Below are 18,039 nucleotides of genomic sequence, written 5' to 3'. Positions count from 1 at the left end.
GCTTCCTGCCCATGGTCCTCTGGGAACCCTATCCCACCCTCTTGCCTCCTGCCAGGATAATGAGGCTGCTTCCCCTGGAGTCTGTCCAGGGACTGCCCTGGCATACTCCCCTGTTCCTCAGCCCATGGGCAAGGCTATTACAAAATGAGGTCTGCCTACCAGGCCACTCATACCTGCTTTCACCAGAAGTGAGAATGGATGGGGCCTTATCTGTCATCTCTTACTGAGCACTTACAGGGAGCTGGCACAGGCCTCAGACACATGGGGGCAGAGGGCAGACACAGGTGTTTGGTGGCTAAGACATAAGCTTCATTATGTGTTTGCTGAGCTTAGAGCACAGGTGAGGAGGAGGAGGAGGAGGAGGGGAGGAGAAAGTGGGGAGAAGAATGACAATTTTCTTCTCTCCAGAAGATCTTCCCCATCAGCATCACATGTGCCATGTTATCAGCCTTCTTGAAAAGCAACCCGCTTTTGCCTTCCTTACCCTGCCCTGGCTATAGCTGCACACCTCTCTTCCCCAACACAGCACAGCCAAACCCCTCAGAAGTGTCATGTATACTTGGACTATCTGATTTCTTTAATCCCATTCTCTCTAGATCCCATTTCAATTGGGTTTCCACACTCTTCTCTTAACCAAAATGGGTCTTGTTATGGTCTCTGATGACCTACAAAATGACTTACTATTCCTACTCCTGGCTAAATCCAGGAGTAGGAATAGTAAGTTCAAAGACCTCGTGGTGGGGAGAAGCCAGGCATGGTCAGGTTGCAGCAAGGAGACTGGTGTGGCTGGAGCAGAGCGAGCCAAGACGTAGGAGTAGAAAAGGAATGCAGAAGGCTGATAGGCAGCTGGATCAGAAGGGGACTGAAAATCACTGCAAGAACACTAATTTTGACCCTAGATGAAGTGGAGGTGCTGTGTGATTTCTGAGTAGTGAGACTAAGTAACCAACTCATGGTCACCCAGTGAATAAGTGTGGATTTGAACTGGGATCTTGCTGACTGCTAAGTCCCTGCCATACTGTCTTCACTAGCTGTGTGTCCTGAGGTTGGTCACTTAATGTCTCTGAGCCTTGGCTTTCTCATCTGAAAAATGGGGAGACTGATTCCTCCCTTATGGAGTTAATGAAATTCTCACATTAGAAAGGTTTGCTGTGTCAACATTCAAAACAGGTGAACCCCAATAACAGATTTCCTTTTCAAACCTCAGCAATACCTGACACAGAATAAATGGTCAGAATACATCTTCTAACTGAAAGTTCAACAATCTGGCATAGGGACCTGCCATTCCCACAGGTCCAGAGGGAAGGAGAGGCAAAAAAGAGGGAGACCATTTCCCATCCCCAGCCTTTTCTCTGTCTGGCTAGGTCTGGCACATAGAGGGTGCTGAACAAAGAACTGTTGCATGAGTAACTAGATTAATTGTGCCCTTTCCTGGGCTGAGAATGGCATGATAGGTTCCCCAGCCATCTCACTACAGGGGTCAGCATGGGGACGGGGATCAGTGTGGTTGCCCTTACCTGCCATGCCACCGGCCAGCCACACGGCACAGGGGTTGGGGCCTGTGCAGGCCTCAGGTGTGATCCAGTCATTCAGGAACACATAGGGGATGAAGTAGAGGCAGTAGCCTGGGACATCCCTCAGCAGCATGGCACCAACACCCCGGTACATCCCTGCCAGGCCCTCGGTCCGCACGATGGTTGCGATACAATGCACAGGCCCCTGGTAGATGGGCTGCTTCCCAAGAGCCACTGCCCGGGGTTTCAAAGCAAGGTTGGCTGCAAAGACAGGGGGGAGAAGATGGCAAGTGACCCAGGAGGCAAATGACTGACCAATCTCCAGCCCTGGAGCCAGCCCAGCCTATTGACAATTTCCACTTGTGCAGCCTGTTTTTCCCAAAGTTTTTACTAACACTTATGACCTTAGCAGGTCACATCAAGATTCTGAAGTTCCAACAGAAAACCTGAGGTGTGCAGCCTGATATGCAGCCAGACTGGAGATAATACCTGCTGAGTGAAAAGGCACCAGTTGCCTGGATGGTTTCTGGTCAACCATCACTATGTGTTTGTAAGCAGCAGTGACTGCAGAATGCCCAGGATCAAAATGAACAAGCTGTACCAAGCTCTTTTCTGAAGCAGAGGTTGCAAAATCCAATATACTGTGTATGGGGTGTGGGTGGGTGTGGGTGTGTGTGCGTGAGAGAGGCTTGTGTGTGCTTGTGCACAGTGTGGTAAAAAAGCATATGAGATCTGGACCCAGATTGCTCTGGTTCCAAATCCTAAACCCACTACTTAAAAGCTTTTCAACCTTGGTAGGCCACCTTTTTCCGGCCTTTAGTTGCCTATCTTTAAAAAAGAGAACAGGCCACTATTTATTGTATACAAAGTCGCTAAGAAAGTAGATCTTAAAAGTTCTACACACACACACACACACACACACATGAATAGTAACTATAGGATATGATGAATGTTTTAACTAACCTTACCTTGGTAACCACTTCACAATACACTTGCATATTAAATAATTGAGTTGTATACCTTGAACTTACACAATGTTACATGTCAGTTATATCTTAATAAAGCTGAAAAAACATTTTAAAGGGAAAAGAAGAGAACAGGTGAGTATACATAAGGTAATACCTATAAAGTATTCAACAGGGTACTAGGAACACTGTTGGGATAGAATAAGTTATCAACAGATTATTACTGAGATGTAGGTAATTGGCATGAATTGGAAGCAGGACACATGGGCTGGAGGGCCAGACATACTGTCACTCCAGCCATGACCAGGCCGCACCCTGAAGCAGCTGTAGGACAGCCCTGATGCCACTGGCCCAAGTCCGGAGGCATGGGGCTGCTGTCTCCCTGTCTACCTCCAGGGTCTCTGCTGGCAGATCATGGAATACGACGTCCTGTAGCTTCTTCTAGGAGTGTGTGTAGCCAGCATGCAGTGACTCTGTCTCTTCTTTTTAATCCTTCCACCTGGCTCCCCTGGCTCCTTCTCTGATGCTCATCTCCGCATCTATGAACCCTTTAGCTCAGCTCTAACTCATGGCCAGAGAGGCCTCCTGGTCCTAGTGCAGATAAAGTAGACTCTTATTCTCAACATTCTGTTCCTGAAGAACTAATGTGGAATTAACAGAAAAGAAACAGAATGAAGCTTGCCTGTGACACACACCTATTTGCTGCCTGGGTTTAGTTCCCTGTATGTGGCATCTCAGTTTAGTTTTGAACATGCTGACAAAGAGGCAGTAACTTTCACTACTGAACAGTTGAATTTCCAAGTTCCCCAAACAGTTCCATCTTTATCAGATGAAAGGTGAGGAGAAAATCTTCAGCTTCATGATTCCGTAGTCCAAACTGAAGATTTGAAGTCAACAGCAACCTGTCCTTTCGCTCATTCCAGAAGGAGGTAAGATAAAGGGAAAGCTTTTTATTTGCCTGGGAAGTGTGTTTGAACAAATGAGTCCTATATTTTCTTTTTGTGTGTAGGGAGGAGAGTAATCACTGCAATGTGCGTTCAGCCAACTACAGTGTGGGCAGGAGACTAAGTCCCATTCGTTTCCACAGCAGACCCCCCAGGAAGGGAGCAAGAGTGGTGGCCACTCCTGGTGGAAAAGCACCCTCTGAGTTTAGAGCAGGATCAGACAATGTGGTATTTGAAAGCCTACTGAGAGACCACTGCACACCCCTTCCTTTCCCAAATCCACAAGGATGCTGCCCGGATCATCCTGGGAAATTCTAGGATGAGATCGAATAGATACAGTTGTCCTACCATATAAACTTTACCTGGGTCATGCTCATGTCCAAGTAACTGTGACCTGACCCAGGAGTCAAGGTTTCCCTGAATCAATTATAGGTATGATGTGGCTCTCAGAAGTTACTGATTGAAGGAGGGTGTCCTGATAATATTTTGTTTGTGTAGAGGTATAGATGTTGAAAAAAAAATACTTGCCCAACCTCCAACATGCCTTGTCAACAAAAAAACCTGTACTTTTTCCCCCCTTTTCTTCTCAGGATAAGCAATAAGGAAACACTCATGTTGCCCCAGGTTTGTAACATGAGCAATCTTGTTTTTATTGCCTGAGAATTATCTATTTATGGCTATTAAACCAATGTAATTGTCATGGGGACTGCCATAACCTGGAATATGGATACGAATCTGAACTGGTAGCCAGTGCCTTCTGGACACAAGTCAATTCTGCAAAGCCTCTAGAACTCCTTCTAGCTCCTTCATCCCCAGTGTTAAAGCATGCACACACACATGTGCACTTATTTGGATATAATTTCAAATTTGCAAAAAAGGGCAAAAGAGCAATCATACAAAGAACACTCTTATATATCCTTTACCCAGATTCACCTATTGACCTCATTTTACCTCATTTATTTTATGGCATGTGTGCACTCTTTCTCTTGCCCCTCCCTTCTTACTAAACAGATGCCCCTGCCCCAATCCATAAACTTTGCCTGGGCTGTGTTCATCACCTGACCTGGAATCAAGGGCTGTATGCATCAGCTAAGGATATGATGTGACTTTTCAGGAGTTACTGATAGGAGCGTATCTGATAAAAATCTTCCTTGTTTGGAGGTGCCAAAGTTGGAAAAACATCTGACAAACTTTGAACCAACAATGTCAACAAGACCCAAACTTGTACTTTTTTTTTATCCCTTTTCTCAAGGTAAGCAATAAGGAAATTCTTCTGTATACATATGCATATTTTTATCACACATACATACATGATACTTTCTCTGAACCATTTCAGAGTTAGATACTAAATGGCCCTTTACCCCTAAATGCTACGATATGTATTTCCTAAGAATAGGGATACTGCCTTACATGCAACAGTAGTTATCAGTTTCATAATCTATATTGACAATACCTTTACCTAATGTACTGTCTATACTCAAATTATCGCTTGATCTCATACTGACCCTGCATGGCATCCCTCCCCTCCCTAGTGTAGGATTTTAGTCTAATCAGGCAGTGCATTTAGTTATGATTCTTAACCTTTAATTTTATTCTTAGTAAGCTCTACACCCAACATGGGGTTCAAACTAAGGACCCCCCAAGATCAAGAGTTGCACACTCCACCGACTGAGCTAGCCAGGTGCCCCTAGCTTTCTTTAATCTGGAGCATTTCTACAGCTTTTCTTTGTTTTTAATGATACTGACATGTTTTTAGTATGTTGCCTCCCTTCTTACGAATAGAAACTTCCTCATTTGGGATTTGTTTGCTGTTTTCTTGATCACATTGAGATGATGCATTCTTGGCTGGATTTCCTCTCCTCCCATTAGAGGACTAATGACTCTTAGGAGCCACTGGTTTTCTCCTTCTCTGGCCTCCTATCTTTGTTTTTATTAGTTTCCTTTTTAATTTAGATATAATTTACATTCAATAAAAGGTGTAGCTCGTAGGTGTACAGTTGATGAGTTTTGACAACTGCAGGCACCTGCGGCACCACACCCTACTGAGAAAACGACGTCTTATGCTTGAAACAACCTGTTTTGGTCACAGCCCACTAAGACGCAGTGAAGATTCCAAGCCTACCTACTCTCTCCTGCTTGCTTTTCAAGGTCTAAGAGCTCTGTGACATCAGTGGTGTGCTACTCAACAAGAAGCAAATCTTTCAACTAGTCGATGGTTGTTATGGGCCTATCTGCAGTAGCAATAGTGACATGGACGATTCATATGGGACCACAAAGCAGAAAACAGCAGCAACTCTATCAGTTGCTCCAAGAGAGGCTGAGGCTGGGCTTGGGAGGCGTGGCCTGGGGGTGGCACTGGTTAGGGGGCGTGACCCGAGAGGAGGGCTTAGGGCTTGGGAGACGCGACCCTGGGGAAGAGTGGCCTGAGGGGAGGCACGGCTTAGGAGGCGGAGTTTGGGAGACAGGGCCTGGGGAGGCGTGGCTTGGCCGCTCCTCTTAGTAAAACGCTGAATCAGAGTTCTTGGTAACTCTAGCTGTTTAAAACAAACTTTGTTGACCTTTAAAAATGGATTTGGGAGGTTGCCGGCAAGCAGCTCTTGGAAATAGGCACAACTGAAATCCGTGGACCAGCATGTTTGTGCACGAGGAAGGGGGTGAGGTGCTGGGTGAGTACTCTGCTCACTCTGAACCACCAGCTTTTTGCCTGTTGTTCTTGAACCTTCAGGGCTTGGCTTGGAGGCATATGCATGCGTGTGAAGGGATTCACATAGGGCATATTTTTTCTGGGACAAACTATATTTAGTTTCTCTAATTAGAATTTTTTGTTCTACCATGGGGATAAAATCATGAATCAAATTTTGATCATTTTTTTATCATGAGGCTTTGCCACTGAGACCATTTTTTTTCTGTACTCTAAATGAAGACCCTATTACCTTTTATTATATGATATGTATGGATTAAAAACCTGCAATGCTCAGGATGCCTGTGGGTTTGTTTTCCCAAATTCACTTAGGATCAATTCAAACCCCCTATCCAGGCAAGATGCCAAAAGTCAATGAACTTGGCCCCTACCCAGCTCCTAATCTTCATCCAGGAGCAGAGGAGAGCCTATACGGATCTAAAAATGTGAACTGGTGCAGCCACTCTGGAAAACTGTGTGGAGGTTCCTCAAACAGTTAAAAATAGACCTGCCCTACGACCCAGCAATTGCACTGTTGGGGATTTACCCCAAAGATACAAATGCAATGAAACGCCGGGACACCTGCACCCCGATGTTTCTAGCAGCAATGGCCACTATAGCCAAACTGTGGAAGGAGCCTCGGTGTCCAACGAAAGATGAATGGATAAAGAAGATGTGGTTTATGTATACAATGGAATATTACTCAGCTATTAGAAATGACAAATACCCACCATTTGCTTCAACGTGGATGGAACTGGAGGGTATTATGCTGAGTGAAGTTAGTCAGTCGGAGAAGGACAAACATTATATGTTCTCATTCATTTGGGGAATATAAATAATAGTGAAAGGGAATATAAGGGAAGGGAGAAGAAATGTGTGGGAAATATCAGAAAGGGAGACAGAACGTAAAGACTGCTAACTCTGGGAAACGAACTAGGGGTGGTAGAAGGGGAGGAGGGCGGGGGGTGGGAGTGAATGGGTGACGGGCACTGGGTGTTATTCTGTATGTTAGTAAATTGAACACCAATAAAAAAAAATAAATAAATAAATAAAAAAATAAATAAAAAATAAAAAAAATAAAAAAAATAAAAATTCCCTCTCCTCCAAACTCCCTCACCTCGTCCCTAGCATCATCCCCACCTCCCTCAGCTCAGTCCCTAGCATCATTCCTTAGACTACATGGTGTGGATGTCTGACTTCACTGCTCTGCACCAGTGCAAGGTGTCGTGCTTACTGACCCCTGCCTGGGCCAGGAGGTCCCTCTGAAGGCAGGTGCTTCTGCAGGGAGTAGGGGTTTCCAGGTTTGGCCAGTCCTAACAGGTACCCATGCAGCCACCTCTTGGGGGTTCTCCCACTTTAGAGGGGCTGAGCCAGCCCAGATGCACAACCTAGATTTGTCTCTCAGAAGCCAGGAAGGGAAAGAGCCACAAGACTTCTCCTGTGTGTGCAGTCAGTGGTGGGATTAAAAACACTACATTATTTCTCAACAGGTCACTTTCTACAGAAAATTTATAATAACTAAGCTATCCATAGATGAAGTCCTGCTGGTCCCCAGTCAGTGATGTGCAGGTTACCACATTTTCTGTGCTCAAATACTTCTGGGCCAGTGGACTCTCAAATGGAAATTGGGAACATGGACTTATTTCAAGGGACCCACAAATTGGTAAGTATTATAGATTCACAGGACTCCTAAAATATCTCACATACATGTGTGATCACTTTTCTCATGTGTAGGTGTTATTGTGGGGAAACAAAAAATCTACTTAAACACAAAAATTTACTTAAATATAATAATTATCCATAGTAACTTCTTATTGTATGTGGTTTCTTAATCCACAGACACTTAATGAACAGTGCTATTCTATGGGTTGGACCCCATTTAATATACTTAAAAAGTATTCTTAGGAAAAGATGGGACACCCTCCCCCCACACACATACTAGCCCATGCCAGAGGCTCTACCCCCTATTTTAAGGTCTGTTCTGGATGCTGCTACTTCTGAGCATGTTGTTTGAACCCATGCAATGAGTTTCCTGATGACATGAAAAGCACACTGTGGCTTTTCCCAGAGCACTAGGACCCTGTGCCTGACATCCTGTCCCATATATGCCTCAACATCCATTCAATAAATACTTGAGCATTTAACCAGGCAGCTCTCAGGACTCGGGCCTCCCAAAGTTTCCCTCCCATGCCTGGCATTCACTCACCCAAGCCTGGGCCTATCTGTTCCTTTTGGCCACAGGCTGCAGATACTAAAAGCAACTCCTACATCATGGTCTCAGCTACCATGCTGTTCCAAAAATGCCATGGAAGCATGCAGTGATGTGGATATACATCTTCCAGCAGACAGGCTGAGTAGAACTTCTGCAATTTGGGTTTAAGCAGGCTGGTCAAACAGCTCAGTTCATTTCCTCAGAATATTACCAACTGGGATGCTCTTGCCCAGTTCCTGTTTCCAAAGAGTCCAGTAGTTTCCTTATGATCTCAAGACTCTGAGAATAGGCAGATGGTTTAGCAGAAAGAGCCCTGGATTAGAAGCAGTTGGGATTTTCTTTGCTACTCGGTTGCTATTTACTGTAGGACCTGGTGCAAGAGACTTAACCACAATGGCCCTCAGTTTCCTCCACCACCTATAAAAGGAGAAGAATAAACAGCCTGCCCATCTCTTTTGGCTTTTGTGAAAATTGAGTGAGAATGTTGGCAAATGCGCTTTACTTGAGGCAAACTGTCATTCCTGTTTTTATTACCCCTATCCTGATATGACTCCAGATTCCGGAAGTGCTAGAACTGCCAACCTCAGGCAGCTGTGGCCTGCAGCCAAACCTACTGTGGGAGACTGGGGATGCTCACGCAGGGCCAAAACTACCACTACTACTAGCATGGAGTCCTGAAATCAGAACAATACCTGATCTCATCAATTGATTTGAAGACCAAATGGATGTGTTACCCAAGCACATAACCTCACAACAGTGTGTTGCATTGTATGCACTGTCATTCATCTCTTCTAGCTATGTGGGACCATGGTTTGTAAATGATTCAGCCAAACCATCCAGAATTCAACGATTCCTCTTGGACTATGTGGTTAAATGCCTGGCCTCTTCATAAATTTCCTCCCTTCACTTTTAGGCTGCAGTTGCTCCAGCCCTCACTTCCTATTGGCAGCCCACAGTCTACTGGAGAAGAAGGCTCAGGCTGTATGGTCCGAGCTTGTCTTCAGTCCCTTGTCATGCTCCAAGGGTTCCTGTCCTCCCACATAGGCTCTCTTCTTTAGGAAATAAATGGAGCAACATTCAGGGAGCTTAGCTTCAGTAATTCTTGTCCTGCAATGGGAATGTCTTGAAAACTCTACTGTTATCAGAAGGCTGCTCCTCCCCAAGGCCAACCTGCCTGGAGAAGAGTGTTTTTCTTGGAAGCCACACATCTTTATGGTGTGGCCAAAGAGACGAAATGATGTAGTCAGGGCCTGCAAGGCACAGTTGGAGACCTTTCCAACCAGATATTTCTGAAAATTCAGAAAAATCGGAGAAATGGTTTTACCACATTTTGTCACCATGTAGCTCCTTGGGCTCAGATAGGCTTTGTGTTCTGGTGTGTGGTTTTGATCTCATCCACCCAGGTCCACCCCTCAGGCAGCCCTCTCTGATATGACCATTCCAGCCCTATTTATCTCACCTAGGCATGCTCAGAAATTAGGACCTTCTCCTCCTTAAGTACTGGCCATGCTCCACCCCATTCATTCTGTTAGGGTCATTTTAAACACGGTAGAGCCCGGCCTTATGATGAGGGCTCCCTCAACCTCCTTCCTCTTGCCCTCAAAATTCTCTGTGAATTATCTGTTTTGTTCTCCTCTCCCACTTGGAAATGAAAGGCTTTTTACTTCCTCACCCCTAGGTCTCTGTCCCTAGTGTCCGCCCACCCCCCACCCAAATTCAACAAGTCTCCCCTCTTGATTCCTTTTGGCCTATTCTGGTAACAGGAGTTTCTCAGGACTGTGCCTCCAGAGGCAGTGGAGGTGGATGGCCCCAGGGCCATACCCTCTCTGCAGTGTGTCACACATGAGGGAGCACAGACACGGCACACAACCTGAACCTCAGTGTCCCTATCTGTTAGGATAAAGAGAATGATGGCACCTCTTTTACACAGTTGCTGTGATGATTCAATTGTAGGTGTGCATTAGCACAGCACACATGGTATGGGCTCAGTAACTGCTGAACACAGATACCAGTGTTCCTGGGGCTCCTTCCTCCCTGAGTTCTTCTACTGAATCTTTTCCTTCATCTCCAGCCTCTTCCTTTCAGTTCACCTTGGCATCTGCATCAAATTCATGGCCTCAGCTGTCACTTCTCTGTCACTTGCCCTGACTCTTCCTTTCAGCTGCTGTACCTCACGCACGAAGCCTCAGCCGAACTCAGCATGCTCTCACTCAAGCCTGCCCTCCTGCCAGTCTCCGAAACAGCAGCAAGTGACAGAAAGCATGTATGGATCGCTGCCCCCCACCAAGGGCTGCCTCACGTACTTCCCATGCCATTTCATTCCCTGAGGTGGGTGGGGGTGGCTCCCCCCTCACAGTCACCCAACTGTGACATCCTGGGTCATTTTAGACACTTTCCTCTCTCCTGCTTAGCCCACTGATTCTCCATCACAGATGCCTCCAATCTGCCACTTCCCTCCATTCCCAAAGCCCAAGGCCCTGGGCTCCCTGCTTCTGTCTCTTCTCTGGTCTGTGGTAGCAGCTCCCAAATCAACCCGCCCACTTTACTTTCCCCATCCCTTTAACCTTTCCTGAAGGCTGGATCCACCTTCCTGCCACACAGCTCTGCTCAGGTCTTCTGGTGTCCAGGACACCTCACAGCCTGCAAAATGACATCTTAGCCTACCCTCAGCTAAGAAATCCAAGCTCTTCACAACTCACCCTGTGCCATCTCCTCCCCACATTGTAGTCTGCCCTAACCAAATAGTTCACTCCGAGGTTCCAGAGCTTTCCACAGGCCCTTCTCATTCTGCTCTACCCATCTGATTCCCCCACTAGACTGTGTGCTCCCTGAAGGCAGGGGCTGGGTATCTGCTACCTCTGATTTATCTACTCTGCTTGGCTCAGAGAAAGAGCTCAGGAAATGCTGGCAGATGAAGGAGCCAGAGAGTGAGTTCCAAGAAGTGTCACACTTAGCCTTCTACCTCCAGCTGGGCCCGGTTAAATTATAGGATGGTCAGCACAGAGTTAATGCTGAGTCCTCCTCCAGTCCCCAAACTCTCCCCTCCTAGGGCATTAAGGCTTTTGTGATTTGCACATTAATTAGGCTCTGAATGAAAACATAGACCTCAAAACTCCCACACTGGAGAGAAATGAGTGTCACTGGCCATCAGACCTCCCTCCAGGATGTGACTTGGCCCTGGCAGCAGAGGGACTGCTGGCCTCTGGAATCACAGCCCTGAATTCCAGTTCAGGCCCAGCAGGGCACCCAGGGAGGCTCATGCCCACACAAAGGGTAATGATGACTTCCAGAGGGAGGGTTTCTTCACCGGTGCCTTACAGTCCAGGTCACAGCCAGCGGAACTCAGGCCAGCCTCTCCCTGCCTGCCAAGTGGCAGGGGCACCAGGAGAAAACCTCCATGAAGTTGCAACAGTTTTCATGAGGGCTAACTGCTGTTTAGTATGCAACCACAGTCAGTGCCAAATGGAGCTTCCCTCTCAACTTTAGCAACTTCTGAATTTGGTAAAACCCTTCTGTATAACAATTTCATAATATGTGCCAAGACTCTTAAGAATGGCCAGACCTTTTGACTCATTCATGAATCAAAGAGCCCACACATTTAGAGAAATAACCCTACATGAAAGCAACTCCATATGGACATATCTCCTGACCACATCACCATGCTTAAAAGAGGATGAACCATCAACAACATAAACATCCATCACCAGGAAGATGGTGACATAAGTTTAATAGTACACCTAACATTTATTTCAGGTGTTTGGTGTGCCAGGCATGGTGCTGAGTTCTTCGTGTTCAATCCATCATCCCATTACATCCCAGTTATGAAGTAGCCACTATAGCTGTGTCCAGTGACATTAGTGGAGATATCTAGAGCTCCCAGGTTCTAGGGAAGGGAGGACTAGAAGTGGGTGGTCTCACTCCAGGAACTGAATTTTTGCCACACTGTATCATCGCTCTCCACACATGTGTCCACATAAGCACAGTGATGGAATATTGCACATCTAATTAAATATTAGTCCTCCATTATAAATAATTTTAAATGCCATTTTCATTACATGGAAAATGTTGTCAAATTGAGTTAAAAACAGGATATGAAACTGTACGAGTATAACCTCTTAAGATATTTAATCCATATATTGAGAAAAGGAAAAGGAAATGGAAACACATTAATGTATTAACAGTGACTGTATCTGGGGGGATGAGCATTTTCTCCCTCCACATTTAATGTCCTCTCTTGTGTACATTTTCAACACAAGGTCACCACTAACAGATAATCAGGATGATCCCACTGGCTTTCTAATTGCAAGCCTTCAGGTAAGCTGACCTCTAACCCCGATGTGACCTCCATGCTACCTTCACATGTCCCAAAGGAGGGATGCCAGAGGCCTCCAGCACCTGAGTTCAGAATACGGATACAGTCCCTCATGGCCCATTGTCTCCAACCGAGAAGTGGTCAAGCATTTCTGGGGTAAAGCTACAAACCATAGACAATTTGACAAGCCTGGCCCGAGGCTGCCTGGAAATGCCCATCTCAGCACAGTCACCATGCAGAGCGGGCCTGACTCAGGGCCCAGACTGCAAGCTTGCAGCCAGCACTAGCTCCACACTATCCCAGGCCACGTCAACACATTGGACTTCATGATACTGTGTTTGCAGCAGGTTTTGTTTTTAATGAAATTGCCTGACAATTTCCAATCTAAGCCATGTGGCCACCATGACCTGGGATGAAGTTGTAGCCACCCACTTTGGACACAATGTGGGTTTGGCTTACAACAGTCCCCACTACTCCCTACTATCTCCCTGGCACTGGAGCTGACACGTGCTGCAGCTTGCTCATTTTGTAATAGCAGAGTGATAGGGAAAGTGAAACATGTTCTGTGTACATGTTTCGATCAAGAGGAAAAAGGAAACATGGGTTAGGAGAGCTATGGGTATCAAGAAAAACAGAACAGGGTACATTTTCCAGGTACCTCTGCTCACTTATGCTACCTCCATGGTTCAAGTGAGTCTCTGAGCTCTCCATGTCAGGCCTAGAGGGTCTCTGAGGAACAAGTAAACTGCATCCTTCCTCCCTTCCTAGAGAGATTCCTGGCAGAAAGTACTGCCTGGTGATGCACTGCCTGCCTGCCCCTGCTCCAGCCCCAGTGGAGATCCTGCCCAGCCTCCAAAGACTTTCCCCCAAGAAGCTTGCCTAGAAGGTGAAGGAACAATGGGCCAGGCAGAGAGGGGCTGCCCAAAGCCACAGAATCCAGACCCATTCTTGGGAATCCGTGAGCTGTGTCTGTTACTTGAACAATGTCAGTTTGGAGATGTGCCCCCCAGCCCACTTACCCCCTCAATTTTGAAGCTGGATTTGTGAGGAATGTGTGCAAAGGCCCAGGTGTTAATCAAAGCTGCCCTAGTCTCAGGTTCTAGAAAATCCCAGGGCAGGAAACAGAAGCAGCATCAGTGGGCCCTAGTCAGAATGCCTGAGGTTTCATCTCAGCTCCACCTCCCACTAGGGAGTGACCCCAGGCTGGGCAGGAAGCTACTGATGCCTGGGGATCCCCTTTGTTAATGTCTAGGAATTGGGTTTCTGGAAAGATTAAACACCTGCAGAGCTCTCAGCATAGTGCTTGGTGCAGGATAAGGGCTCAGTAAATACTGGCTGTCCTGGCCCTGCTGCTGTGACCTGGCTTAACCGAGATCAGAGGCTTGAGGACATCCTCCGATCTTGGGTTCTACCCTCCCTGTACTTGCTCAGGTGAACTGTCTTTGTTTTGTCCTGCTAGCTAAGCCCCTGGGGCCCAGATGCTAGTGACTTAGAACTCTGCAGAGTTGAGAAATCTTGGCCTGCAGGAACCTTCCCTGGCTTCTTAAGAACCTTTCCTGAGTTCACAAAAGATCACTCTCCCGGCACACGGAAAAGGATGTAATAAACACATGTTCATTTTCCACTGCTGCTGCAAGGGATTGACTCAACAGAACAAGTTTCCTTCTGGCACTATAGTGAACTGACAAACTAAAGCCACGGACACTGTCCTACACATACAGGAGCAGGGCCAGGACACCACCTGCCTCAGACATTTTTTAGAGCTTCCTGTGGTGGAAAGGCCAGGGAAAGCCTATGGGTCTCCATGTTCTCAGCGCTCAGAGAACTTATCCAGGAGACAAGGCCCCAGAAGAATATGCACGTCCCAGGTGGGCAGTTCTGGAGAACCCTAGCCTGGGAGAGCAACAACTCAGGCTGTCACGGCCCTGGATAGCAGGCATGGGTAACCCTCAGACCAGGTACACAGCCCTGATCTCCAGCTACTCCTCCATCCTCCTACTTCCTGCCCCCATGCCCTTCCTGACTCCCAGCCTGTCCTGTTCCCTCCCCCCTACCCCACCACAGGTGGAGTGGCCCAATTCCTGTCTGCTGGACAGAGCCTGAGAGGAGGGGTATGATGGAGACTTTTGTTCACCACTGAGTCCTAGCACCTAGCTCTGTGCCTGGCATACAGCAGGCACATACACAACATGTTGGGTAAATGAACAGGGCCAGCAGCCATACGGACCTTAGGGTGTGGTAGTGGGTGTTAAGTGAATGACGCACACAGGATGTCTGGCATACGGTGAGTTGCTTGGCAGCTTTTGCAGCTGCTGATGGCAGCTGCTCAGGTCCCTAAAACTGGCTGTTGCAGCATACCCAGCTTTGGGACCCTTCTTGGGTCTGCCCATTCCTTGACCACCTCCTATCCTTCCTCCAAGATTCTAGCCTGACCTCAGGATCCCTTAGAGCTCAGGCCTTAGCCCACCAAGTTAGTTACCATTCTAGCACCCTATGTAGGGAAGACAGGGGTGGAGGAAGACAGGATAGAGGATGGAATCAATTAATTTGCCTCCAAACATTCCGGGCTTTTCTAAGAAAGGCATTTCTCCAGAAACACCTCCTCTGGTGTCCAGGCTGGCTGTGTCTCACCTCCCCCAAAATATAAATGCATGCTTAGCCCTTTGCCTCCTCTTCTAGGGTCAAAGTACCCAGGCTGTGAAGGAGGCAGGTCTCCTCCAGGAGCAAAGGAGACTCATCACTGCTAATTCTTTCACAATCTGGACCCAAAGAGTTTTAAGACTTACGGAAAGATTTCCTCTGCACCTGAAATGGACACAGGCTTTTCTGAGGGAGGGATAGAGCCAAAGGCCAGGCTGGGGCCCATGCTTCCTGGTTCTCCATCTGCTCATGATGCCCTTCATTCCTCAACAGATTTGCTTTTGCCTCTGTGACAGGACCAGACCAGCAAGCTTCAGACATTTCTGTGAGATGCAACCCTATGATTAAACTAAACCGCACCAAAACATGGCTCAGTATGTCAAGTAGATGGAGGTGGACTCACCTCACCCTGTGTATTTCTGAGTGGCCCCGATGAGGGTATGCAGTAACCCTCAGGATGAGCCAACATGCTGACAGTAACTATGGGCCTTGGGGCACTGAGTGTCCCCCAGGGATGACCCAACTATTAAGGGCAGCCAGTTCCCAACCTCTCCATGGACCCCAGTGGGGATGTCACAATCATGCTCAGGGGATGTACAGTTGTCCTGGATGCCTCTTGGGCTGGGCAAGAGGTGCAGGCTGAATCAAGGCACCTGGGCTGGGAGCAAGAGAGTTGCTGGACTGGAGTGGTCCTGAGTACACTATTGGGACTTCAGCTGAGCAACACAGCTGAGCCCGGCCTCTGTAGGCATAGGGGTCACATGCTGACCACTAAGAAGGCTGCCAGGGAGTGGGGTCTTATCTATAAGAGCTGTCACCCCAGATCGGATAGCTGAGGTGTCAGTAAGGACCACAGATCCAGCCCTTCCATTATGCAGAGAGGGACCGGTGGCCCAGGCAGGGGCAGTATCTCACCTGAGGAGACAGATTGAAATCAAAGCCAAGAACCAAACCTGGAGATACTGAAATCTGTCAGGGCACCTGGGTGGCTCAGTGGTTGAGCATCTGCCTTCAGTTTATGGCATGATCCCGGGGTCCGGCGGTGAGTCCCACATTGGGCTCCCCACAGGGAACCTGCTTCTCCTTCGGCCTGTGTCTCTGCCTCTCTCTCTGTGTCCCTCATGAATAAATAAATAAAATCTTTTTTAAAAAAAGAAAAGAAAGGAAAAAATCTAAGACCCCTGGCTCATCTTTCCTCAAGAGCTGGCACTTTCTACTCTGCACAGCACATACTTTCCCATTCTTTCCATCCTCCTTTGTCAAAAGCACAGGAAAGACCTAGAAGCTCCTTTTTCAGAAGGGAGGAAGTAATGGACCTGGCGTGTGGTACAGGAGAGCTGTCTTGCTTACCAAGAAATGAAGCTCAAACCAGAATGTCAAGGAGGGGAAGAAGAGCGACCCTTCACCCCCTGCAGCTGGCAGTCCAGGGCTGAGGCTCCTGGCTCCACGGCTCCACACCCTGGTGTTAGGGACAGGTGTGGCTTTGAAACCTGTGAGCCCTCAGGACCCTGTGCTTGATTTAGTGTTCTGGGCTGCTCTTCTAAAACCCTTTACAGTTTTTTTTAAGGTTTTATTTATTTATTCATGAGAGAGAGAGAGGCAGAGACACAGGCAGAGGGAGAAGCAGGCTCCATGCAGGGAACCCGACATGGGACGTGGGACTCGATCCTGGGTCTCCAGGATCACACCCTGGGCCAAAGGTGGCTCCTAACTGCTGAGCCACCTGGGCTGCCCCCCTTTACAGTTTTTGAACAAGGAATTCCCCATATTCCTTCTGCACTGGACACTGCAAACAATGCAGCTGGTCCTCACCCACCCATCATTAAATGCATGGCCCTATGTGAGTGTCTTCACCTCTGGGAGCCTCAGCCTCCTCTGTAAGATGGAAATGCTAATAGCGCCTGCCTTCCAGAATTGTTATAAAGACCAAGAAACATGCCCAAAGCTCTAAGCAGGTGCCTGGCACAGAATAAGCGATAGCTACTACTATAGATAAAAATAACAATTGCAGACTCTTACGTGACAACACAGACACTGCTCAATGAAAAAGACGTCAGCAACCACATCCCAGGTGGCAAAGCAGAAAAGGGGCAGAGGTGCCCAGATGCCAGGCCCCCTGCTCTACTCTTACCTTCCCGAAATGGCTGTGTTTGCATCTGCAGCCGGATCTTGATGAGGTCCACGGGCGCTCCCAGCCCGACAGAGACCACGCCAGCCACCATGCTGGCCAGGAGAAGGTCAGACAGGGTACGGGACCGGCTGGCCTCGGGCTCCCTGCAGTGGTGCTGGCTGAGGAACCTCTGCGTGTTACTGAAGACCCCAAACACCACAGAGTTGTAGACAGCGATGCTGGCGAGGGGAAAGGACATGCCCTTGAAGAAGCCAAACACCTGGGGGAAAACCAGGGAGCAGGGACATGAGGGCCTGGGGCTGTCTGCAGGCCAGGTGCCAAGCCACCCGACCATGCTGCCCTCTAAGACCCTGCCCTCTTAGAGCCCACAGGCTGGTGAAGAGACACCACAGGAAAGATCAATCATTATGTCAGTGACAAGAATAAAAAAGGATGATGTGATGGAGCGACCAGGTGGCGGAGGGGTTGCTCTCCATTCGTGGGCAGGGCATCCTAGCCAGGTGGGAGTGGAGGGGGGTGGGTATCCACTTCTGTAAGCACTTTTGTTTTCTGGGTCAGGGTGCCCTAGGCCTGGAACCCATATTTGCCACCAGAATGGCAGTGTTCTTAGGTTGGAAAGACACATACCCTCCTCATGTGCC

General features: G+C 47.8%; 1 protein-coding gene and 1 long non-coding RNA gene across 11 annotated transcripts in view; one reads left to right on the top strand and one right to left on the bottom strand.

Annotated features, from left to right (window-relative positions):
* The window catches only part of SLC25A48 (solute carrier family 25 member 48), a 47,260-nt gene that overhangs the window by 11,752 nt on the left and 17,469 nt on the right, over positions 1-18,039 (bottom strand). For all 10 annotated transcript variants that reach the window (XM_077911757.1, XM_077911751.1, XM_077911752.1 and 7 more), the window contains 2 exons: positions 17,399-17,657; positions 1,518-1,775 (listed from right to left, as the gene is read on the bottom strand). In XM_077911757.1, the coding sequence (XP_077767883.1) occupies positions 1,518-1,775; positions 17,399-17,657 (517 nt within the window). The remainder of the gene's footprint in view (positions 1-1,517; positions 1,776-17,398; positions 17,658-18,039) is intronic.
* On the top strand, positions 5,890-9,395 carry LOC144322138 (uncharacterized). Its single transcript, XR_013387717.1, has 3 exons — positions 5,890-6,089; positions 7,594-7,766; positions 8,872-9,395. It is a non-coding gene; the product is annotated as an uncharacterized LOC144322138 (long non-coding RNA).

This window comes from Canis aureus, chromosome 10, assembly GCF_053574225.1.
Source record: "Canis aureus isolate CA01 chromosome 10, VMU_Caureus_v.1.0, whole genome shotgun sequence".
In the NCBI taxonomy this organism is placed as follows: Eukaryota; Metazoa; Chordata; class Mammalia; order Carnivora; family Canidae; genus Canis; species Canis aureus.
This window is presented reverse-complemented; position numbering and strand designations above follow the sequence as displayed.